The 23,293-nt window shown below is 37.3% G+C and overlaps 1 protein-coding gene across 1 annotated transcript in view; it reads left to right on the forward strand.

Annotated features, from left to right (window-relative positions):
• The window catches only part of CIB2 (calcium and integrin binding family member 2), a 50,661-nt gene that overhangs the window by 22,440 nt on the left and 4,928 nt on the right, over positions 1–23,293 (forward strand). The window contains 3 exon segments of the mRNA XM_074837516.1: positions 8,502–8,613; positions 19,771–19,918; positions 20,012–20,207. Of these exon segments, the coding sequence (XP_074693617.1) occupies positions 8,502–8,613; positions 19,771–19,918; positions 20,012–20,207 (456 nt within the window).

The raw sequence follows: 23,293 nt of genomic DNA on the forward strand, positions 1-23,293 counted from the left end.
TCCTTCTCCAGCTGTTCTGTTTAAAGATGCCAAGAGCCTATAGCTTTGATTGTAGTGAATAACTGAAAGTGCAGCTGAACAGCAACAGAGCGCTTCTCTGGACCTGCTGCTGACAGTTTATTCCATTCTGTACAGTCAGTCTCTGGTCAGGTCATGCTGTTACAGTATACTTCACACCTGCTAGTAGCCATGGTTAATGGTTATGCTAGTAGCTATAGTTACCGCACATATGGAGAACAATAAATTCATAAAGAAGAGGCTTTGATCTCCAAACCTTGGAAAAACATAGAATGTCCTGGACCACAAAGAGAACATGTGGGATTGTGTTGAGGATAAGTTATTTGACAACCTGGCAAAGTGACTATTCACTTAACTTGGCAATGAAACTTAACTTTTCAGTGTCCTGAAAGTGAACTACCTTCATTATAATACTAAAAAACACACTCACATGTCAAAAAGACCCCTGCCCAGGTTAAGACCCTTCCCCTGAGTGTGTGTAGTAGTAGAAGCTTTATATAAGCTGTATTGTAATTGTATGTTAATCACTAACCAATCAGTATCTAATAGGCGTGTTATGGAAAAGTACTAACCTCTGATTTTTGTGTATAAAAGGAGCACAAAAACCTGCTGTTGGTGTGCTTGATTTGTGGAAAAGTTCACCAAGCACCCAGGCCTGAATAAATACAACATCTCCCCTGAGCGTGTTAAGATTGGTTTATGGCATGCTGGGCACGAATCTGCTTTTCGGATAACAATGCCACGACTCCTATGAACTCCTTGTGGGACTGTCCATCAGCACTCACTGTTTTGCTTCATAGTTCCAGTTAAGCCATTTTGCTCTTTATTTTCTGTGAATATGCAAAGCAATCTAGAATTTACTGTTTGGGATGGTTCTTGATTGTAATGTTGAATGCATTCCTGTTATTTATTAATAAATAGGATATTTATTGCTGAATAAAAATGTTTTTTCCTTTACAACATAAATCAAGTGACAGGCACTATGAAGACAGGACCAGAGTTGGCGAGATGTTTATTAGGTTCTAAAGGCCACTTTAAAGCCTCTACTTATTTCTAATCAGTGAGCCATTACAAGCTTTTGTCTTTTGTTTTCAGCACTCCTTTAGTGCCGAGTTCTATTACAAAGGCAGCCCAGCCAGCTATAATGTGTTGCCATGACATGTAATGGTGGTGATTTATGTATATCAGCCAAGGAAGAGCTGTTCTGTGTTTTAACAATACACACCGGTGACCTTGGGTACAATCCGACTTTCTCTCAAAGCTCAATAGCAAATTAAAACAATCGCTGCCAGGTGTAAGCTTGGAAATCTCTTTTTTCAGCTCTACACAGGTATAACTGGAGGCTCTGTTATGTGTTTGGAGACATCCCAGCCAAGCTGTGTCCAGCAGATAGCCACAAAGTGTCACCCTTGCTGACCTCAGAATGCTCCACCCTTGAGAAATGGGGACAGACTCTAACCTACCTTTTTTACCATGTAAAATACGCACAAATGGTAGAATGAAAGCTGGTATAAACAAAAAGTAGGCTGTGGAGGCAATACTGTGTTGTGGTTTTTTTTTTTTTTCTTAACACAGCTTTTTTGGTTTTCACTGGTTGATGGGCAGCTGAGTTGATTTAAAAACTTCTGCTGGCTCCAGGGCTAAGTCTTGTCTGCCCTTACTTAATTGATTAATTCAATAGAAAAAGTATACCCTCGTTTACTTGCATAGGCAGTACTGCTGGTGCAACTGCATCAGTTACCTCAAGGAGCTGACTGAAAACTTTTGTAAAACACATCAGTTCCCTGAACCTCACTGCAGTGTTTCTTAAGCGTTAGTGTTTATGCAGGGGAGGTGAGTGGGTAGGTGGGCGGGCTTGAAATTTCTGCAAGGGCAGATCAGCAGTTTGGGTTTGGACTGGATTAAGGTGATACAGAATCACAGCCTGAATCCTTGGATATAGTACGTTAAGGTTAAACATATATCAAAATCTGTGACAACAGGGCATCATCAGTAAATTAAATTTGCCATTAAATTTGTCACTACATTCCCTCCCACTCTTATCTGTGGGAGGGAAGACGCTAGTAAACACTGCCGGCTTCATGTCTCCTTCTTCAATGCAGAGTAAATAAGGTATCCTGGCAAAAACGTAGCACATCCAGGAATGGGAAGATGCTTCTTCATGCATCCAGAAGAATTTCTTTGAAGCAAATATCACTGCAGGATCTGTAGTCATTACTGGAAAGGCAGTGAGACTGGTTGCAGGTCCTGGGCTTCTGAATATACATAATGGTCTGTATATGGTAATAGCAGCCTTTCCAAATCTGTATGTGTTCAGACAGTGCTGCAAAGCCTTTAGACAACACCACAAAACCAAAAACATTGCTCCCCTTGTTATCCAAAAAGGAGATTCGTGCCCGGCATGCCATAAACCAATCTTGACACGCTCAGGAGAGTTGTTGTATTTATTCAGGCCTGGGTGATTGGTGAACTTTTCCACAAATCAAGCACACCAACAGTGGTTTTCATGCTCCTTTTATACACAAAAATCAGAGGTTAGTACTTTTCCATAACACGCCTATTAGATACTGATTGGTTAGTGATTAACATACAATTATAATATGGGTTACCTAATGCTTCTACTACTACACATGCTCAGCGAAAGAGTCTTAACCTGGGCAGGGGTCTTTTTGATCTGTGAGTGTGTTTTTTAGTATTATAATGAAGGTAGTTCACTTTCAGGACACTGAAAAGTTAAGTTTCATTGCCAAGTTAAGTGAATAGTCACTTTGCCAGGTTGTCAAATAACTTATCCTCAACACAATCCCACATGTTCTCTTTGTGGTCCAGGACGTTCTACGTATTTCCAAGGTTTGGAGATCAAAGCCTCTTCTTTATGAATTTGTTCTTGCTAATCAAAGTCGTACTGACCACGCTTCAAAGTCTCACTTGACCAAACTTCAAAACCTCATAATTGTCCCCATATGTGTGGTAACTATAGCTAGTAACACAATTACTAACCATGGCTACTAGCAAATGGGAGGCACACTATGTCACCCTGACAAGACGTAAATGTTTCTGTGACAAGGGGAGACAGCTAAAGCAGCTTTTGGTTATTTTCAAGTATTACTCTTGTTGAGGGGCATGCTGAGTAAAAAGAGAAAAAGCCTTTCCTCTCTAGGTCACAGCTGCTCCTGATGTGTCCTGAAGTGCCTTCTGTTTCTATAAGAGCAGGAGAAATATTAGATCCCTCACCAGAAAGGCTTGTTTATTTTCTATTTACAGTTAGTAATTAATGGTATTGAGAGATGTGTCAGAACAGTCAATAATCTGTGCAGTGGCAGTGAGTGCAGCATTTGGGAGAAGGTTACTGAGTCTGCCTCACAGTACTGGTCATAGTACTTGGTCCAAGTATGGCAGTGGTATGACAAATTGATGGAGTGATGTATTGCATCAGGCAGGAGCATTATGGGTGTAAATAATCCTTATGTCTACTGATCTTTACATTGTGTTATAGAATAACTGATCAGAAATGCATTCATTTTCCTTGCCAAGAAGTAAGTACTTGCCCAGTGTAATGTAGATTACTTAAGTAAACAGAAGCGTTGCTGAAACTTGTGGAAAAGGGACCGTGTTTTGCTGATATGTGGCTTTCTCAGAGTCTGGTAAGAAGCTGAGGCAGCTCTGTTATTTTTTTAAACCTGTCTTCTATAAAATCTGGTCATTTGAGAGACTGGCAGTCCAGTTTGTCATAAAACAATGCATGGTGTCCCTGAAGAACTTTCCAGCATAAAGAGCTTTTAGTGGGAAAAGGTGTTACTATTTTTCAATGTTGTTCAGTTGGTTGGGGATTTTGTTTGTTTGTTTTATTATACAGGATAATGGAGCTTGTGCAACATACTGTATGTTGGTTGTGGAACCTAAACTAGAGAAATCTTACGGCCTTTTTCATTGTGATATTAGCTAATCATGCCATATAACGCTATCACAAATAGAGTTGCAGGATCCTTGTAGATAAAAGCATGTGAAAGACTATTTTATTGTTGCAATTTAGTTGCAGGAGTTGGATCACAGCCACTTCCTACAGACTCATTTGGATGCTTTAGTGTGAAATCCACTCAGGTGGAAAGCTCTTATACTTACAGATCTTTGAGACATTTGATGAATTAATGGAAGAGTTAGTGGGAGGAGAACAGGATATCAGACCTGCCCTCAAATCTGCTGTTAATTACTTGCACATTTCTGTGTCCGTCATCTGCCTTCCTGCTAATTCTAGCAGAGTCCTGCTGAGCCTGTGACATTGTGCCAGAAGGCTGTTTAGTTACTAGTCCCTGGCAACTCCTTTCTGCTCATCTTCAGAGATAAAAAATTTAAGTTTAAATGGATGGACTGGGAACATACCGTCTTAACAGGTTTCTGTAAAAATAAATATTGTCTGCATTGTGGATATTTCTGGAAAAAGCACAGGTGGAGAAACCACATGTATTAACATGTATAGGCAGGGGGATATATATGTTACAGTAAAGATGTTTGGCATGGGGAGTTGGTTTTTTTGGTTGTTTTTCCCCATCTCCTGTCCCTGGGCATGCATTTCACTTTCTGCTTCTAAACACTGAGTTCTGTCAGCAGCTGTGGTGTTCCAGTGCAATGCTTCTGGCTGTAAGAAAGGAAAAGAGGAATTAGTTCCATTGTAATCTGTGGCAGGAAACTCAAGGAATGTGTTTTTATTCTGTGTCCTTTGGCAATGTTTTTAGCTAAAACCTAATCCCTTCTGAGGGATACTTTCTGAAATGAGTGTATTTACATTGTATGGAGGTGAAAATGTGCTAGGGTAGTACAAATTTTCTTGAAGGAGTTGCAAAAACTCTGTCTGAAGTAGTAGGAAAAGCACAACAAGAGAGAATGCATCAGTCTGGGTAATGGTATTTACTGTGATGCCATCAGGTGGATGCACTATAGGTGCCTTGTCCACAGTGAAACAGGAGTGCTGTTGTTGGCCTGACACTAGAAGATGCAAATTAGTTGGTATCTGTGGGACAAGAAAGGCAGTTTTAAGATGTAGTACAAAACCTAACTGCTCTAAGTGCTTTGCAATTAACAACACTCTACCTTCCAGTTGAAAAATCAGATCCTTCTTTCAGCTACTGGAGAGTCTGGATTAGCTTCAGTATAAATAGGTTTTTTTCATTTCTGTGGACAAGATGGTGGATTCTGTCAGCAAGAAATGATGGGTTTACTTTGCACTGATATTGCATGTTATGAAGAGACTAAACCTTTGTCCTGAGAAAAGGAATGTCAGTAGGCAGCTGATAAGAGCTGTGGCTGTGCCCTCCCTTTGATCTCTCTCCCTCTAAGCCTCCATCATTGAAATAAGATTGTTGCTTCACAGCAAATGACATCTGGGACAGTATTGCAACCTGTCGTGCCTTACAAGTGTATTCCTTGTGTTAGAATAATACTGCTTGCTCTGTAGATACTGTTTCAAAATTTCTTACTGAATTCAGTGAGCATCATAAGCTTTAGTATTTCTGTCAAAATAGTACTGATCACTGTGAGTCACAGTAGTGACAATGAAGTGCTTCTTTATGGACCTGTAATAAGTACTTTTTATTTGTTATCTTAGTATTCAGTCTCTATTGTAGCACTGTGTTATTCCTAGTCTAAAGTAACTTTAAATTCACACTTTTGTGGCTGTTTCTTCTGTTACTATTCACAGGTATTTGTTTATTCTTGTGATATGCTTGTATTTCAGTAACAGATTCTTTCCCACAAGATTTTTAGACTTCTGTCATGTGTTTGTTCCCAGTAGAAACTGACCCAGATATTTTTTTTTTTTTTTAACAAACAGGAGGTTTGTTTTCTGTTTTGAACACTAACAGAAATTCCATAGCTTGCATTTTATATTAATATTAACAAGCTTAGTAAACTATGAAACACAGATAATTTCATTCCGTGTCTTCTGAAAGACATTATGGAGAACTCCTCTAAGATGCCCAACTCAGTGTCTGTATTCATAGTCCTGTTGGAGGAGACAGAGCAAAGACAGAAAAGTCTAATACTAGAGAAAGCAGGGAAGAAAATCTTGGCACTTAAAATAAGCAGCATTGCCAGCTAGTATGTTTTGAAATGTTGCCCACAATGGTCAAGCTGCTCCAGTGATGAATGCTTTATTTTAATGAAGACTAGAACAGAATTTCAGTATTCTAGCCTTAAAAGAAAAAATCCTTAGATGGATGTTTGATTTGAAAGGTTTACTTTCCTTTAAGTGCTTTTAAGCTGTTTTTTCTAAGGTATTTAGGGGCATTTTTGTAGCTGCTGTTTACTGAGAAATCAGTTGCTGGAGTGGGAAATTACTATTGCATCTTGAATTACACAGTATTTATGAAATGACAGGGTGAGCTGTGGTAAGCAGCTGAAATATGCTTAGATCAGTGGATATTTAATTTCCTGTATGGCACAATATATTGCTGCACAGTGTAAAGACATTAGTTTCCTAAGATCCAGACAAAACATATTTCTGTGTTCCATTTCTGATGTTCTTTGTGACATATCATAATGATGACCAAAGACGTAGAGAAAAGAGATGCCTGTAGATTATTTTCTCCTAGGTTTTGAAATTCATTACCCACATTAATCTGAAGTAGCTCAGTTGCTTGTGAGGCAGACTGAGGGGCTGCTGAAGCCAAAGCTGGAAAGAAGGGGTGGTGAGGCATTACTTCCTGTATTACTGGTTTGTTTATGTTCTGCTGTTTAAACCATGTTAGTCTCGATTTGTAATTGTTAGTGTACCTAGTGAGCAGGCAGGCTTTTTTTGCTAAAATGAAAATAAGTCATAAAATAATAAATATATCTTTTTCATACCTATAAGTAGTACATATGACCTAATGAGAGACCAGAATGCTCTGTGTTAGTATGTAAGACACAGCAAAATGACCACTTTCTGCCCTAAGCAGTTTATGAATTAGGTATAAGACAAAATTTTCACATAAGATAAAAATTACATTTTATAGTACGTGATGTTTTTCAAGTTTTCGGTGAACAGCAGCTACCTAATCTTCCTTCTTGCTCTCTTTACGCATAGGGTATTTCATAGAGGACTGCTGGCAAGTCGTGTGTTCATGCTAAATACTTTGATCTCTGACTTACCTTTGAGCACTAGGATACAGGTGTTCCTTCTCCAACCTTTTTGTGCTGATACTTGACAGAGTCTTGGATTCTAGATACCTGTCCGCTAGAATGAGATATCACTAGAATCAGTAAAATTAGAAAATCAACAGAATTAATTTCTCCAATATATGAATTGCTTCTAGACAGGTAATGTTTTACTTACCAGGCAGTTTGAGCACTCAAAATTTGAGATCCATTGGTGAATTTGAATTGGATACCCATTTTACTTGAAATGTGTCTACCTCAAGTTTGAGTGAGCATCCCAGTGAGAACAAAAGTGTTAAGATAGTTTTAAAATTTACATCCTGCTTAATTTGATGTTGTCTTTACATATTGCTGTTTTCTCTTGGGTTTTGGACTATGCTCTTGCACTCATTCACTAGAATATTTGGAGACAGCAAATAAAGGGTGGGATTAACGCTTGTTAATTCAATTAACAGTTGGAAGTAATGTAGAAACATTTGTGCAGTTTTTGCACAGATTGTGCATGAGAGTGAGACAGTTTTTATAACTTACTGGTATTCAGCTTCTAAAGCTTTAGAACCATTGATGTTTGATGGCCTTTGACTCTTCTTTTCCCAGCTCCCTTAGAAAACTGCAGCATAATACTGTTAGCATGATAAGCAAGCTTCAGAGAGTGAAACCAGGTTTATGAATGTTTGATTTACGTCTCTCAGGAAAAACACTTGTTTATTGCCTTTAAAATATACTGATTTGATGAATAAGCCACACCAAGAATGGAACAAAACCATGTGAAATGGAATGAAGTGAAAATGGTCTGTGTGCTGGTGTCAGCCAGTACTAGAATTGTAAGACTAAATCTGCTATGTTAGTGAGGCGCAGACAGGAAAAGGGCTTTTTAAGTTCAGAAGTAAGGTCTCCCAAGGATACTGTTGTCTGTAGCATCATAGTTGCATATTGTTTGGCTTTCAAAGTCTTTGAGTTGTTAAACAATAACTTTTTCTTGTGTGTGCAGAGCAACCAATAGTCTGCACTGCGATTTGATCCCTGGATTATACTAACAGTGTTAGTACATTGGTCCAGGCCTACTTCTTTTGTGCACATACCTATATGGTGCTTAAAAGTTACATATAGGTAGCGTGAAACGCTGCTTAGTTATGCACCTCAAGTTACACATTGGTGTTAGGAGCAGTTATGCTGGATACTGCATCAAAGCCCTCTTTTTTTCAAAAAGATGGGAATTTGATGGGCTCAGACTTGTGCACTAAAAATAATAATTAGAGCTGCAAGACAAATTTGTGTCTGATTACTGTATGAATGGAATTGGTTATTTAAAATTGGTTATTGGCTGTTTTTTTTTTTCTGCTTGTTTACAGGTTGCATGGCCGATACCATGAAATGGCACCAAACGTTGTGCCCATGGACTATACAAAGGACCCAGATGTTAAACTACCTATGCAGCTTATAATAAACATGCCTGAGCTAAAGGTATCACTTCTGACTGCTTACAAACTGTATCTTCTTAAGTTATATAGCTCATCTGACTGAGGTTTTGCCAAGTGAGTTTGATATCCTGAAGCAATGTGGCATGCTGTGGTCTTCCCCTTCCTGTTACTGTTCAAGGGCAAAACCAGCCCCAGAAACTGGAAAATATTTAGGTGGATGTCTGTCTTGTGGAGATAGTTGGGATAGATATTAAAGGAAATGAGTAGGAAATTAAATTTAACAATCCTTCCACTTTGTATATAGCGATTAGAAGCCAGTGGGATCTCTGTGTGAAGAGCTGGTTAGAAACCAGAAGTTCTTATCTCAGTGTGTGGTCAGGAAATTTGCCAGAGGTGTGGAGAACATTGCTAATTGAAAGAAAAGATTTTCCCCTTTCCTTCTCAGCTGCAAGAGCACAATAAGTATTGTTTTTCTTAATTACTAGTTTTCATTTTTCATGGAGTGATGATACGGTAGGAAGTGTTGAGTCCAAATAAGTACAAATGAGAGAAGCAGTAGGCATAAAGCAATCGATGAAAAAAAAAATTGAGACTGTATTTGTTTTTATTATTTTATCAGTTCAACAATTGAATATGGTTTTAACAGGACAAATATGGATTTTTAGCATATGGTTTTTTTTAACAGTTCATTGCATTATGTTGTCTTTGGTCTCATGCTCTATTTTTTTTAATGTATGCAAATTAGCTGACATCTTTAGATTACTACCATGTAGAAGCAACTATTGCATGAAGTATTATTAAGCTTTTTAAGAGCAATGCCATAAAAACTTGTAGTTGATGGTCTTGTACTTCATTTTAATGATTTAGAAAGTCTTCTTTAATGTTATAAGATATCAAATATTTGGAAAAAGGGTATAAGTATTGCTGTATAAATTCAGTTGGGGAGGAAGTTAAGTCAACATAAAGTGAAAGACATTTGAATTGCATTGCAAGTTCACGGAACTCCTTGTTCCTTTAGTACCACACTTACTGCATGTTTGATTCTGTGACACTACCGTTATTGAAAAAGCACGTTTCACTCTAAAGAATGTTTGTTAAAAAGTGTTTGACCAGCACTTCATATAAATGGAGACATTATTGATTAAACACAAATGAGCATTTAATTAAATAGAAGATCTTTGAAAAATTTTCATCCTTCAGTTATGACTCTGCTTTACCAGATACCTATGTACATCTTAGAAATTTGGGCTTCTGAAGAAACTGAGAAATTATTTAGGATTCTTTTTCACATGAAGCATGGGATTCTTCAGCAAAATCCTAGTGTTTATACTCTTTCTAAGGATGAGTTGGCCCTGTAATAAAGTCGATCAAGAAGAAGCTTTAATTTCAAAATTACACATAAATAATAAAGAAAATATAAATTTTAAAATTTTATAAATAAAAAATGGAAGGAAAACTTTAGACATCATTAATTCTACCATAAATGCCACTGTCATCAACATAGCACATCTACGTTGAGTTATTAAACATATTAATAGTTAAGGATTTTGGTAGGGCTGTTTTGCTAATTACTTTCCTTAACAAAATTGTGTAGTACAGGAATAAAATTAGTATATACCTCACTGTTGTTTAAATAGTTACAGAATTGAAACTGTTATGTGCTACAGGTTGTTCCTGGAACGTACAAAATGGTTCTTTCATCAGCTGGTTGAAGGTTATTCTGCCTTTTAATGCCTAAAACTGCATAACCCAACCCTAATTAGAATCCAGGTCCAGGATAGTTTCATATCAGCTGTGTGCATGTTCCAAGTGTGTGTCCTTGACTGCCACAGGTATAAATGTAATTCCCTCCTCTGAAGCTTGCCAAGTCGAGCTCCCTATCTCACCTCAAATAAAATGAATGATGTTTAAATCATGCAGGCACTGCAGTTTAAAAAAAATTATTCTTTGCCCATTATGTTACACAGTGTGAAGTAGAACAGGATACAAAAGTAGTGTTATTCAAGGTTTGTTTATATCTGAACTTTTAGTATCAGCAGCACTCAAGAAAACATTATTGTTTAACAACAGTATGTGTTTAAAGGTATCGAAACGTCTATGAAAGAGCCTAAACTATGTGCTTGTATACTTAATGATGAAAAAAGTGCATCTGCAGAAGTATTAATGGAATTTTAAAACAGGGTATAAAGATCTTGCCGAAAGGTTCTCTTCAGTTCATTCAATTGCATAAAATATCTTATAATAAGTTAACCATTCAGATATAATTATATCTTATAAATACTTCACATAAGTTTTGTATAACACAGATGTTTGTGTTGTTTTTCTTATTATGCAAATAAGGAAATTAGGCAACAGGCAAAGTTAATACTTTGCAAAAATTTTAGTTACCTCAAATTGAGTCCAATTTGGAGATAGCAATAAAGATTTCAGACTTGATTATCTAAAATTAGATGTAAGACATAATTAGGCATCAAAGTCAGTAGCCTGTGAGAAGTTATGAGCACAAGCAGACCTAATTAGGCCCTTAGGCTGTATTCTAAAGTATAGTGTTATATTACTTAATGGAGCTAAAAGTTGGGAATTGGAACGCTTTTTCTGTGTCGTCTTTGTCCTACCTACGAGATCATGGGATCAGATGAATGATAGCAACAGGTGAATAGAGAATAATAATGCACTACTTTTCACAAGGCCGAGGAAGTATTACATGACATTACAGACAGCTGACATAACCTGTGACTATATTGAGGAACTCACTGCCCCAAGACCTTATGGCAAAGACAGCATTGGTCTTCAAAAAAATATTTAAGTGCTTTTATAGAGCAGAATTCCACAGATTGCTACTAAGTTTTATGATCTGGATGTAATATCTAACTCAGAAAGTCCCTGAAATGCTCATTGCAGTAATCCCAGAATATACTATAGGAAGGATCACGGTGTATATCTCCTCCTTGTTTTAAATTCTTGCCTTATCTGCTACTGGTTCCAGTTAGACTGGTGGGCTGGATGGACTGATAATTATGACAGTTCCCATATAATTGGGTTTTCCCCCCTTTAGAAGCAATCCCTAGATCTGTTGGATTTATTCTTAATGCGCCAGCGAGATTTGTCTGAGATGATTTAATGAAAGGACCTGCTCTTAGCAGGTGCCTGGAACTGGTCATTTGAAGCTTAGCAGCTAGTACAAAATAAGAAGATTCTTCATCTTGAAATAGGAATATTTGCCTGACTTACTGAAGTGCTGTCATGTTGGATGGACAGCTGTATATGACAGTGTAAGGTAGTGTTGTATGGAATACAATACAACAAAATCACTAATGGGCTTATCTACATGAATATAAACTAAACTAATCAGTTTTTTTAGTAGCTGGCAGGATGAAAGAGCATGGGCTTCACAAAGTCTAAATATGTGGGAATGTCTTGAAGTGTTCTGATTGTTTTCAGCCACCTGCTGTTTTTGTTGATGCATAAATATTGAATTCTTACATTGAATTCTTACCTTCATGATAAAATGTATCATCATCAAGGGTTTTTGATTAATTCATCCATTACTGCAAATAGTTTTATATCTCTAAAATGTCTGCAATTCATTCATCACTGTAGTGTCTTAGGTGCTTATACTGGCACTTCTAGTGTGGACAATCAGTACTCCTTAAGGTTTATGTCATTATCTTTAGGATCTTGATAGCACAATATGAAATGCTCTGGCTCAGTTATGTGACTCTGAAGAGTTTAACTGTCAGATGGTTGATGGTTGCTTTGTGAAAAATCAAGACTAAGTTCAGAAAAGAAAGTGAGAAATTATAATCACACACATTCTTCTTAGCTTCAGTGATACGGGATTAACACTTAAGGAACAGCTCATTCTATGAAAACTTTAGAGATGGGAGACTACTATATTTACAAGACAGCCTGGTACTTAAGCTGAGATACAAACCAGAAATTTTATACCGGACCATGATTAGATTTCAAGATACAGGAGCACATCTCACTACCTTAGCAAACTTAGGTGGTAATGATAATAGACTTCCTGATAGACTTCCGTAAGGAAAGTGGATCATAACCTGACTTCTTGTACCACATCAAGTCTGTGAGGCTTTCTGACCCTGCTTTTGAAGATGTCTCCAGCATAATGGAACTTGATTTTATGAAAATAGCAGGACAAAATTCAGTGTCAGTTATAATAATTCACTCCCAAGTCTCATAAGGCTGTGGAATAACCTTAGAAATAGTGCTGTGAAACCACTCCTTTTATTTCAGGAATTCTAGCAGTTTGTAGAGAAAGTGCTTTCAATAGCTAGTGATCTTGTTTCCAGTAAAATACTGGTTGGAGGATACTAGATCTTCCTGCATAAGTCTGTCAAAACGTTGACACTAAAAGATATTGAAATGCCACCTAGAATCTCAGTTACAAACCGGGTCAATCTTGGTCATGGAGCGTTTTGCAATTACCTGTGCAGATGGGGGCGAGGGGAAGAAAATCTTTCCCCTAGAGTTCATTTTCCAAGCAATCTAGGTAGTAACTCCAGCTCATACAGTAAGAAAAAAATAACTTTAACCTTTGCAACTTGACCACACTGCTAAAGAAATCGTTATGGTGTTTTCTTTCTTCAGTAAATTTTCATCAAGGTGAGGACAAGCCAACATTTAAATCTTAATATAGAAATAAATGAACTAAATGTCTATTGAATTCTAATAAAATTAGTGATAATTTCAATGCACCTGGCTTTTTTCATATACACATTACATTTCTAGTTCCTGGCAATGTTGAGCTCAATACCATTGCAGATTCTGACAAATGGATAGAATCAATAATGCACTTTTCTAAATTAGATTCTGCTACTATAAAGAAAGATCTTTGCCTCACACATTAATGTTTTGAGCCAGGATTTTTGTGTTTCAAAGAAAAAGAATGCTGATGGTCACTCACTTTAATTGGTAATGAATTATTCACTAACTCATGATCCTTAAAAGTTGAAAGTCAGGATGGGAAATAAATAAATAAAGAAGGGGCAGATACTTTAAGTTGATTAGGTCTACCATTACACTGAAGTTAACAGAGGTAGTTTACTCCATCTCTTTCATTGCAGTCTCTGTTCTATAATTTTTACAATCTTGGTTACACAGGCAGCAGTCTAATAAATTAACTTTAGGGCATATGGGCACCTGTGAGATGACAGCAGTTAATATTGCAAAATATGTAGCGATACTGTTCAGTATGAGACCATGTAGGAAGCGAAAGTGATTTTATTTCAAAACAAAACTGATTTCACTTGCATTATCCCTGACGTTTCTACAGAGCTAGATGTGAGAACATAACCTGATGACAGAGATCACGTATGATCTGTAGAAGTGGGTGGGTGGCCATCTTCTTTGTGACACATATATCCCTAACTGTCAGAATCTTCCAACTGGTGTGTGGCCTGTCTCTGGTTATTGTAGTGTAGAGCAATTCTGCTGTCAGGAGTTGGTCATAAAAGGACTTCCTGGAGGGGAACCATTTTTGTTTCATTCACTTTACAGTTCGTTGCTTTCCTTTTTTTGGCTCACGCAGTAACTTCATTGATCCTCGTGGGCCTTGTCATTAGCCGCAGCAGTGAGTAAGGTAGTTCATAAATCCACACACTACTGAAACAGAATGACCAGCAGGCACAGGAATCAGTCAGGAGAAAGGACGGACACACAGGGAACAGTGAATTGATCACACATTTCAGAACCAATGTTAGCACCCTATTTTTGGTAAGTTTAAACATCAATGTATATGAGTTGCTTCAAAATAAAATGAAAACACTTCCTACAGTTTTAATAGGATGGAATTTTAGAAGTGATTTCAGTGAGTCCTCAGTTTCAGAGCTTTCTGAGTAACAGGCAGTGACGCCTGAGAGAGCACATTGATACTCTTCCCAAGTCCCCACTCCTGCTCTGGCTAGTCTGCCTGCAGTTCATCCCAACTTCCATGTCTGTATCCTGTTAGTTGTTTTTAGTTATGATGGGATGTTTTACCCCTTTCAGACCACTCTTGCTTCTCTGAAGTCTCTTTTTAACTGTGTGTCTCAACTGTATGCCTCCACGTGTAATAAGTGAGGGCCGTTTTCTCTCAGTTGAACTCCAGATACGTACCTGCTTGGTGGTCTTCACCAGTACTGTCTGCAGTTTCCTGCTCTAGTTAATGAATCAGTTGTTGTTAAATGCCTTGTATCTCCATGATATACTATTATGTTCTGTATGGAACCAGAATCTTTGGTTATTTGGCTGCCATGACCATAGTGCAGCCTTCAGTAAAGAGCTCATTGCTGACCTGTCTTACATTTCTGCTTTCTGACAGAATAATGTGATCATTATGTTGAGATGTAAACATTTCTATTTAGCTGTATCTTAACCTTGGTTTGTGCAGGGTATTCTTAATCAATACCGTGTAGGCACTGCAGAGAAGTTTGATGACATGAATATAATAATCTACACATGAAAAAAAAATTACTGATTTTGAGGAAGAAGAAAAGGAAAAAAAAACCCCGAACAACAAAGAAATGTGCTTTTATCTACTCCAGGGACAATTTGCTGTTGCACTTACTATGCTTCCCTTCCAAAGCACCAGCCTCTCCTGCAGAGGTCTGGTAATGAACAATTTAGCCATTTTTATATTAATGTTTGTCTGATAAGAGTTCATTTCTATTTTTTTAGGAATAACTCCTGAAATTTGAGAAAGGTTTGCTTCTGATCAGTTATGAACAAGTCCTGATTAAAGCATCCAAAGGGATTCTGGCTTTCAGTAGTCTGCAAAGCAGACTGCTTTGTGCATTTAAATATCTTCCCTAATGTTGTTGGGGATGTTCAAATACAAAAGAGAAAATGATCATCATGTTTCTGTGGATGTAATACTGAGAAGCATTCTGTAATGACTGTCCAGCATCTCCAGCTTAGTTATCTTGACTTACCTTACAACTTCACTTCCAACCTCTTACTTCTGAAAGGCAGTCAGCTTGTGAAAATAGGATTCAGTGCTTCAATTTGTCAAGCTGCAAAACAGATAGAGCAAAAGGATAAGCCGGTGCTTTCCTAGAGCCTGTGACAGAAACTAGAGGACAGGGGAAAATAACAAGTGACTTGGTGAGATTTAGCTGCAATCTCAGGAATAAACCCTATAATAGTTTCTTAGAAAACTAATGGTTATGTTTTATTGTATGGTGTTACAGGTATGTATGTTGGAATAGATGCATGCGACATTCAAAAATGTGTAGAAAATTGAGTAGAAAAAGTGATCGTTAAAAAGATGGATGGCACATTTAGGAGAATTATCTTAAGTCACTACAGCAGCATCAATCTGCAAAACAACAAAGTTTTAGCTGTAGCAATTCTTTATTGTTTCTGTCTCCCCTCTCATTTTTATTGTGGAGAACAGAAAAAGCTTTTTAACAAGGCAATTGTAAGTTTCCAGGTTTAAAAGTATTCTTTTTTAAACAATTAGTGCTAAGGGAAAACTATCTAGGAAGGAACAGTATCGTTTCCCCCTTTACTCCCTTCCCCTATGGCTTTTCCTTTAAATATGATGGAACCCTAATTTGTGCTCTTTAGAGCAGAGGTAATGAAATTACAGGAAGGATGTGAAAAGTATCTGTGAAGGTAAGCTAATACTTTCCATTGTGTAAGCCACAGATATACTGCCTGAAGACACATAATATGAGAAAGTTAAAGGAAATAAATGGATATGAGGAAAGATTTTATTTTTCATTTAGGTTTTAGAGATCCGTTTGGCAAAGAGTTACTTAAGAAGTATGCTTAGGTCCGTTTAATTCGTTGTTAATTTACTTGTATTTTCAAGATCTCTCACATGCCAAATAATTCATCTTATGCAATTCCAATATGCTTATTCGGTCAGAGAGATCATGCCTAGCATTTCTAATGCAGAAAGTCCTGGGTTTGATGTTCACTGCTGATAGGAATATTTGCATCTGTGCACTCCCTGTTTGTTACCCAGTGCTATCTCTAAGATGTCAGTTTACAACTATTACCCTGGCACTTAGTTCTGATGAGGTTCATTCCAAAGAAAGCAATTTAGTAATTTAGAAATAAAAAAGATAATTTATCTAACATGTTTTCTCATCCACTCTGATATTTAGCATTGTCTACTATTAAACATTCAACAGATACACCAATTTTTAATGTGCTTTTAGGAAGAAAGCAGGCCAAATTAATCTTACTTTATCTTATTAATAAACTGAGAATTTGAAACAATAGAATCGGTTGTTTTCTGCTGAGGGTCTGTATGTATATTCATACCACAAACAGGCATATTTCCATACACTCAAGTAAGATACTTTAGTCTTAGCAGTACCCACAGATGCACATCTGCTGTCCCTCCTCTACAGATCATGCGTGTGATATGGGTGATCATAACGTATCCTTTTACAATGATTTTCTTTCAACCATCTGGCTAATTCTGGGGTGGTGTTTTTCATTCTGAGGCTCTTGAGAGATGTGGCCCTGATGCTTTTTTGAGTCTGTTGTATTTTTATTTTCAGGAATTTCTCTTTTCTACTCTTACTTATTTTATTTTTTGTTTTTATTTGGCCTGGTTTTGTCTTCATCTGAACAGTGAGCTCAGCCTTATGTATGCAGCTCAGAGCACAGTGAGCTCATTAGTCTCCTACCCTTTGTAAGCATGCTCCCTATTGTGGAATTACTTCAGTCATCAAACCCTGCAGGAGAATTTGAATTGGGTATTGACTACATTAATGGGCTGTCATTTGAGCAGATGGCTCTGTGGTCCTTACTTCACCTGTCCATTAAAACAGCCTTATTTCTGGCCCTTGTCTCAGCCAGAAAGACTGGAGACATCTTGGCATTTAGTAGTGAATTTGAATCTTGATTGGCTCAGGGAATTACGCTTTCAATATCAGTTTCTCAGATCTTGCCTATCTCAGAAGATTGATGCACACACTTTTATGGTTTGTTGTTAGATGGATGTTTGCCTTTTGGCAGACTCCAACTAATTTCTACCATGGAAGTAGTCCTAGAGCACAAACTCCAAGACCCAAAGATATCTCATTAGATAGTTGATGTATCCTGAGTGCTTTGTTACCATTAAATAAAAACATGATAGAATCAGTTATGCTCTCTGAGGATGTGAATGGCCGGTATAGCTTCTGTGAAAAAGTTTCTCAAAGTTCCATCTGGGATGGCCCCTGAAATTTGTTCTTAAATTTGCCAGGTGACATGACTTGACAAAGGCACATGGCTGTGGTATGGCCTTGATCGATCCATGCCTTGTACCCAAATATCTGACCACTTCTCTGTACTTGCATCCTGGAACTAGACACTGCAGAGGGTCATCCTGTAGTGTGGATCTATGCATTGACCAATCACCTGAACAAAAAAGGAAGGTTGCTTTCCAGGAACTGGATGTTCTTTGAAATATCCATGTACACAGTCACACCTCAAGTTTCACTTAGAGAAACTAAGCTTTTGTATGTTATGCTTGTCTTTTAACAAGAATCCTTAAATTTTTTTCATTATTTGAGGCTATAACAAAATGTTTCTTAACTGTTTATCTCTGGGAGGGTGACAAATTTCATTATGTTTCCAAGTTCCCCCTGTGATTTCAGTTGAACACCTTTATCTTCAGCTCTTATTGTAAGCTGCTGCACACTGTTTATCAGTTGTTGAATTTCACGTAAGAGGCAGCTGCAGATTAGTGGTAAGTAGCCCAATTCTTGTAAGGTACTTGATGTTCCTTTAAGGTGAAAGATACTACATAAGTATAAAACATCAATCTGTTCACATAACTCTGCTTTGTACATGATGCTTATATATTTTTAGTCTCCACAGGTATGCAGAAAATGTGTTCTATAGATGCATCTGTTCTATGTGTGAATTATCAAGAAAGTATTCAAGTAAACTGAAAAATAAGTTTCTGGTCGTTTTCCTCTCAGATATAGCTGTTTTATGAAATTGGATGATTTATGAATACCTGTTAGCTAGTTAAACTTACAGAAAAGAATAAATTAAATGGATATATGATTGAGCTCTGAGCTTTCACAATACTGCTTCTTTTAAAGCCAGATAAAATGCTGCATGCATATTAAAAATAATGAACATATGTCACCAAAGCTGTTTACATTTATTGGAGATCAGTATGTTAATCGGTGGGGTGAGATCTGTAGAACAGCTTTGATGAGATGCTGCTTACAGCCCAAATGATGTTTGTGTGTATTATTCATATTCAACTGAATTGATTTTCCCAGTTTTATAGACATAGGTACAAATTCATCATGAGTTTTTATATAGCTGTGAGAAAGATGTTGTTTTGTTACTATAAAAACATTTGTTTTGGACTTCAGAGTAGTAAAGCAGCTTTTCTTATGCTTGCTTGTGTGTTTATGGTTTTAAAATACATCTTATTCAGAGTAGCCTTGACACTAGCTAGTTTGGTAGGGTGCTGAAAAAGTATTTTAGGTTTATCTCCTGTGCAGATGAAACTTCATTTAATACTCTGGAATTTGTAGTCAGTTCAGCGGCTGGACACTGGTGTGTATCAGAATGAAAATGAAAGACTTTTCTACAAGATTCTACTGGGATGTGACTTTGCATCCTTAATGAACAGACATGGTTGTTTGATGGTTGATTGATGGTTCCACAGGAATCAGGTGTGGAATGCAGATATTTACTTTTTAAAGTGGTTTCATAAATAATATTTATTCTTCCAGCCTTCAGTCAGGTGCCACCAGAAGGCATAAAGACCCTGTTTGTTTCATTGGCTTTCCACCTTGGTCTCTCCATTTCCTTCCCCTCCTGTCATCCCCTGCTCACGTGTGCTAGCTTCTCACTGTAGGAGCTGTAACCCTCCTGACCTTGTCAGTCTGACACCTTCTCAGGAACCTGGTTTGTGCAAATGATTTCACACTCTTAGTACCTTTACCCTAACATTTATAAAGCATGTGTTCCACGCAGGAGAAAGACAAGCACCAGTTTAGAGAGAATGAATAACAATGGGCCTGAGAAAATCTGGGCAAGAAGTGATACTTTGCAGCAGCATGTTCTGCTGACACTTTGTCCTAAAGCATGCAAATGTAAATTTTTAGGTGCATTTTGAAAGAAAAAAAGTTGTCTTCAAAGAGCCAACCATGAAATTAAATACTTATTATGCAGGGTTTTTGATCTTCCAAATACTAAAATATATATATATCTTTATCTCTGTTTTTCACAGGAGAATCCCTTCAAGGAAAGGATTGTGGAATCTTTCTCAGAAGATGGAGAGGGAAGCCTCAGCTTCAATGATTTTGTGGATATGTTCTCTGTGCTCAGTGAAATGGCTCCCAGAGAGCTTAAAGCAATCTATGCCTTTAAGATCTATGGTACTGTATTGGGATGCTTTTGTATGCCTTTTTTGTTTGAAGTAAATGAGTATGAGAGTTGCTGGTGATCTCTTGGGTTCTTTTATTGTTTAGATTTTAACACAGATAACTTCATTTGTAAATCAGACTTGGAAAAAACCCTCAATAAGCTGACCCGAGAAGAGCTAACAGCAGAAGAAATCACTCTAGTTTGCGAGAAAGTGATAGAAGAAGCTGACATGGATGGTGATGGGAAACTAGGATTTGCAGATTTTGAAAACATGATTTCCAAAGCACCGGACTTTCTCAGGTATTGTTTTAAGAAAAAGATAGTCTCTTGCATCTTTTCAGGTATTTTTTAGGATATCACTGTGTAGTGTAGTACAAGAAATGTCAGACATGAGAGCTGACTAGAGGATGACTTTTTACCCCAATTCAGTTTACTTTTCTAGAGGATATTCCAGTTCTCTCCTAACTTGGAGACTAAGAGCTCAATGACTTTTAATGATTTTTTTTTTTTTTCCAGTTTGTGTGGTTTCTTCTGGAAAATATTTTGATCTATTATAACCTCAAATGCATATTGTTCACAAGCTTATAGCAAGGATCCATGCTGTCTGAGTAGGAATGTGTGTACATATTGTATACATGTTACAAATATAACGGAGACACATTGATCTTTGGTGCTGAGAAGGTGAAAGCTAGAGGACGTTACAGTAGTACAGTTCCTGCTGGTAGCAGACACCCAATTAAAATGATTAATTAGTCTTTATTTGATCCACTGTTAATCAGGTTTTTTTATAACTGATATTTTTAGGTTTTGAGTTTCTTCCTAGTAATCTGTAGATAAAACCCAGCTATCGTAAGACAGTTTTTCTTGCATGTTTTGTTTTTAAAGAGACCTTTTGAAAACGACGACTTTATTTTTTCACACATTAATAAAACTGTCTACATAAACTTAGAGTTAAGGCTGTTACTCAAGTAATACAAGGATAGACCTTCTTTAAGAAATTACAGTGAATCAGCCAGCAAAATAAGATACTCCCAGATTAGGAGGAGTTCATACTTGAATCTGAAATCCAATGGCAGAGTAGGCTGAAGCTAAAACCTAGGTCTAGTTTCTTCCCAAATTCCAGTGGTCTGGGTTAACTATGTCTAATAGTAAATGTTTGATAACCTGAAAAAGTGTTTTTTCATAATCTTTGTTCATACACGTTGTTAAGTTGGTAGTGTTCCCGTTCGGTGGTAATTGATAACACATAAATTCTAACATCTGGGAAGATAAATAATCCAACAATTGTCTGGACTGCAAGCAGGTATACATTATGATTGTAAGCTGTTTTGGAAATGTTGGAAATAGTAAATTCTAGTTTCTGCAGGCTTGTGTTTCCTGATTAGTTGGCAGATATCTGAGAAGGAGTTTAGTTTCCATTTTTTGCTGCAGGTAAGGCATGAAGACTGGTTCATCTATGTAGATTTTCTGATGTCTGGAAAGGTGTGGAATTATTTTGCATCTTTCTATGAAGTGGAACACTTACAGACTCTTTTTTACCCAGCTGACTGTTTGTTGAATTCTCCAAAGGATTCAGAAGTTACTGGGGAAGATTAACAAAGCTCGCAGTCAGACTGATTAAATAAACTGTATTTTCATAGGAAATACGGCTAAATATTAGGATAGAATTAAGGTAGATCAAAATTTGGACTGATAATCTTAATGCTAATGGTGTTTAAGAACTTTTAAGTGTCCTGCAGAACACAGAACAGTTTATTTCTTTCATAAATGATATTTCTGAGAAAAGATGTTATAACAAAATGATTCTGCAATAAAGCATGAGGATGTTAATCCTGAGAACCCTGAGAAACATCAGCATCTTCAGAGGATATGCTACAAAGTTAATGTGAATGTCTTTTATACATTAGAAACATATCAGGCATTCCTTGACTAACCAAGTGTATCAACAGAAACTCTTTTAGAACAAGATACATATCATCATTATGGTGAGGCTCAGCTGAGGAGGTATTCAAATATTTTATTTACATATATTTCCAGCCAAGAAAATGTTTTCTTTATACTGTAACCTGTATAGAAGCTGCTGGGGTCAGGTAGAGTTTCCTTTAATCGGGCAAAAGGTTGTACTGTACCTACAGATCTAGTAGAGAAAAGAGATCAAATGTGAAGAATTGAAGGCAGATCTGAAGACTCAGCAGAAACTGTAGTTTCAGAAGTGTCCTGTGCCATGACTGACTTTACTGCTGTGTTGTAGAGGCTTGCGAACTGCTGACTGAGAATTCCAAGCTGAGGATGCTGTGCAATCCAGTCATTTCCTGAGAAAGTAGCAGAGAGGGATCTTTGCCACTGCAGCCATTGGAATGACTGTCATAATTATTTTTCGTATCCAAGTTTGTGATGTTTTGGGAAGCTGAGGAAATGAGTGGAAAGACCTGAGTGCTGGCTACTCAATGGGGCAAGAAGATGAGTAAAAAGAGGGATTAAGTGAAAAGTACAGAGCTTGTTATAGATTAGGTAAAGAGAAAATAAAAGAGGGAAGGATCACTGGCAATACTGATAATTTAAAGGACCAGACTACCAAGTACTGGAAGACTTATCATCCAGTTGCTCAGTTTAAACACATATGCTTAGATCCGTGTTTGTGACGAGGTGAACTCATGTTATCAGGATGTCTCTTTGATGTTCAAGACAGTGATGTGTATATTTAAGGCAGATTTTTTTCCATCCCTGTCTTCAAGGGAAATGGTAACTTCCCTCTCCTGTCAGGTCCAGGAGATCAGCTGGGTCACATGATTCAGCTCTGAAGTCCTTAGGCTTAAGAGCTCCTGATGTGACATGACCTAAAGAAGAGTTTCTTTCCACCTTCTAGCTGAAGCACTGGTTTAGAGCCTCTGACTGTTAACTCAGCAACATGTTTTTTAACCTTTGGAGCTATGTTGCAAAATGAGGGTGTAAATGGAAAAAGTCTCAGAGCTGAGAAGCGAACATGTAGTTTCTCTGATTTGATTTCTGTTTCAGCCAGAGTTAACAGTTTCAGGAAAAGAAGGTGACAAGATCATGAGACTACTTTTATCCAAGTAAATCTGTATGGAAGACTTGATACCTCTCCCTCTTATTGTGGTTTACTGTTCATTTTGCCTGTAAAGTTATTTTTTGAGGACGTTCTTAGTCATATTTTTGCTGTATGTACTGCATCACAGACTGACATTTGTTAATACTGAACTTCTTGATCTGAGCCACTTACTCTTATTTTTTAAATACTGTGTAAATATTTCATTCTAAAGGAAGACAGTGATTTGACTTTTGGAATGGTGTCGTGGCTTGAGCTCAGAGGGCAACTGAGCACCACGCAGCTGCTCGCTCCCCTCTTCCCCGCCTAGTGCTGAGAA

The sequence above is a fragment of the Strix aluco genome, chromosome 12, assembly GCF_031877795.1.
Source record: "Strix aluco isolate bStrAlu1 chromosome 12, bStrAlu1.hap1, whole genome shotgun sequence".
Taxonomy (NCBI): domain Eukaryota; kingdom Metazoa; phylum Chordata; class Aves; order Strigiformes; family Strigidae; genus Strix; species Strix aluco.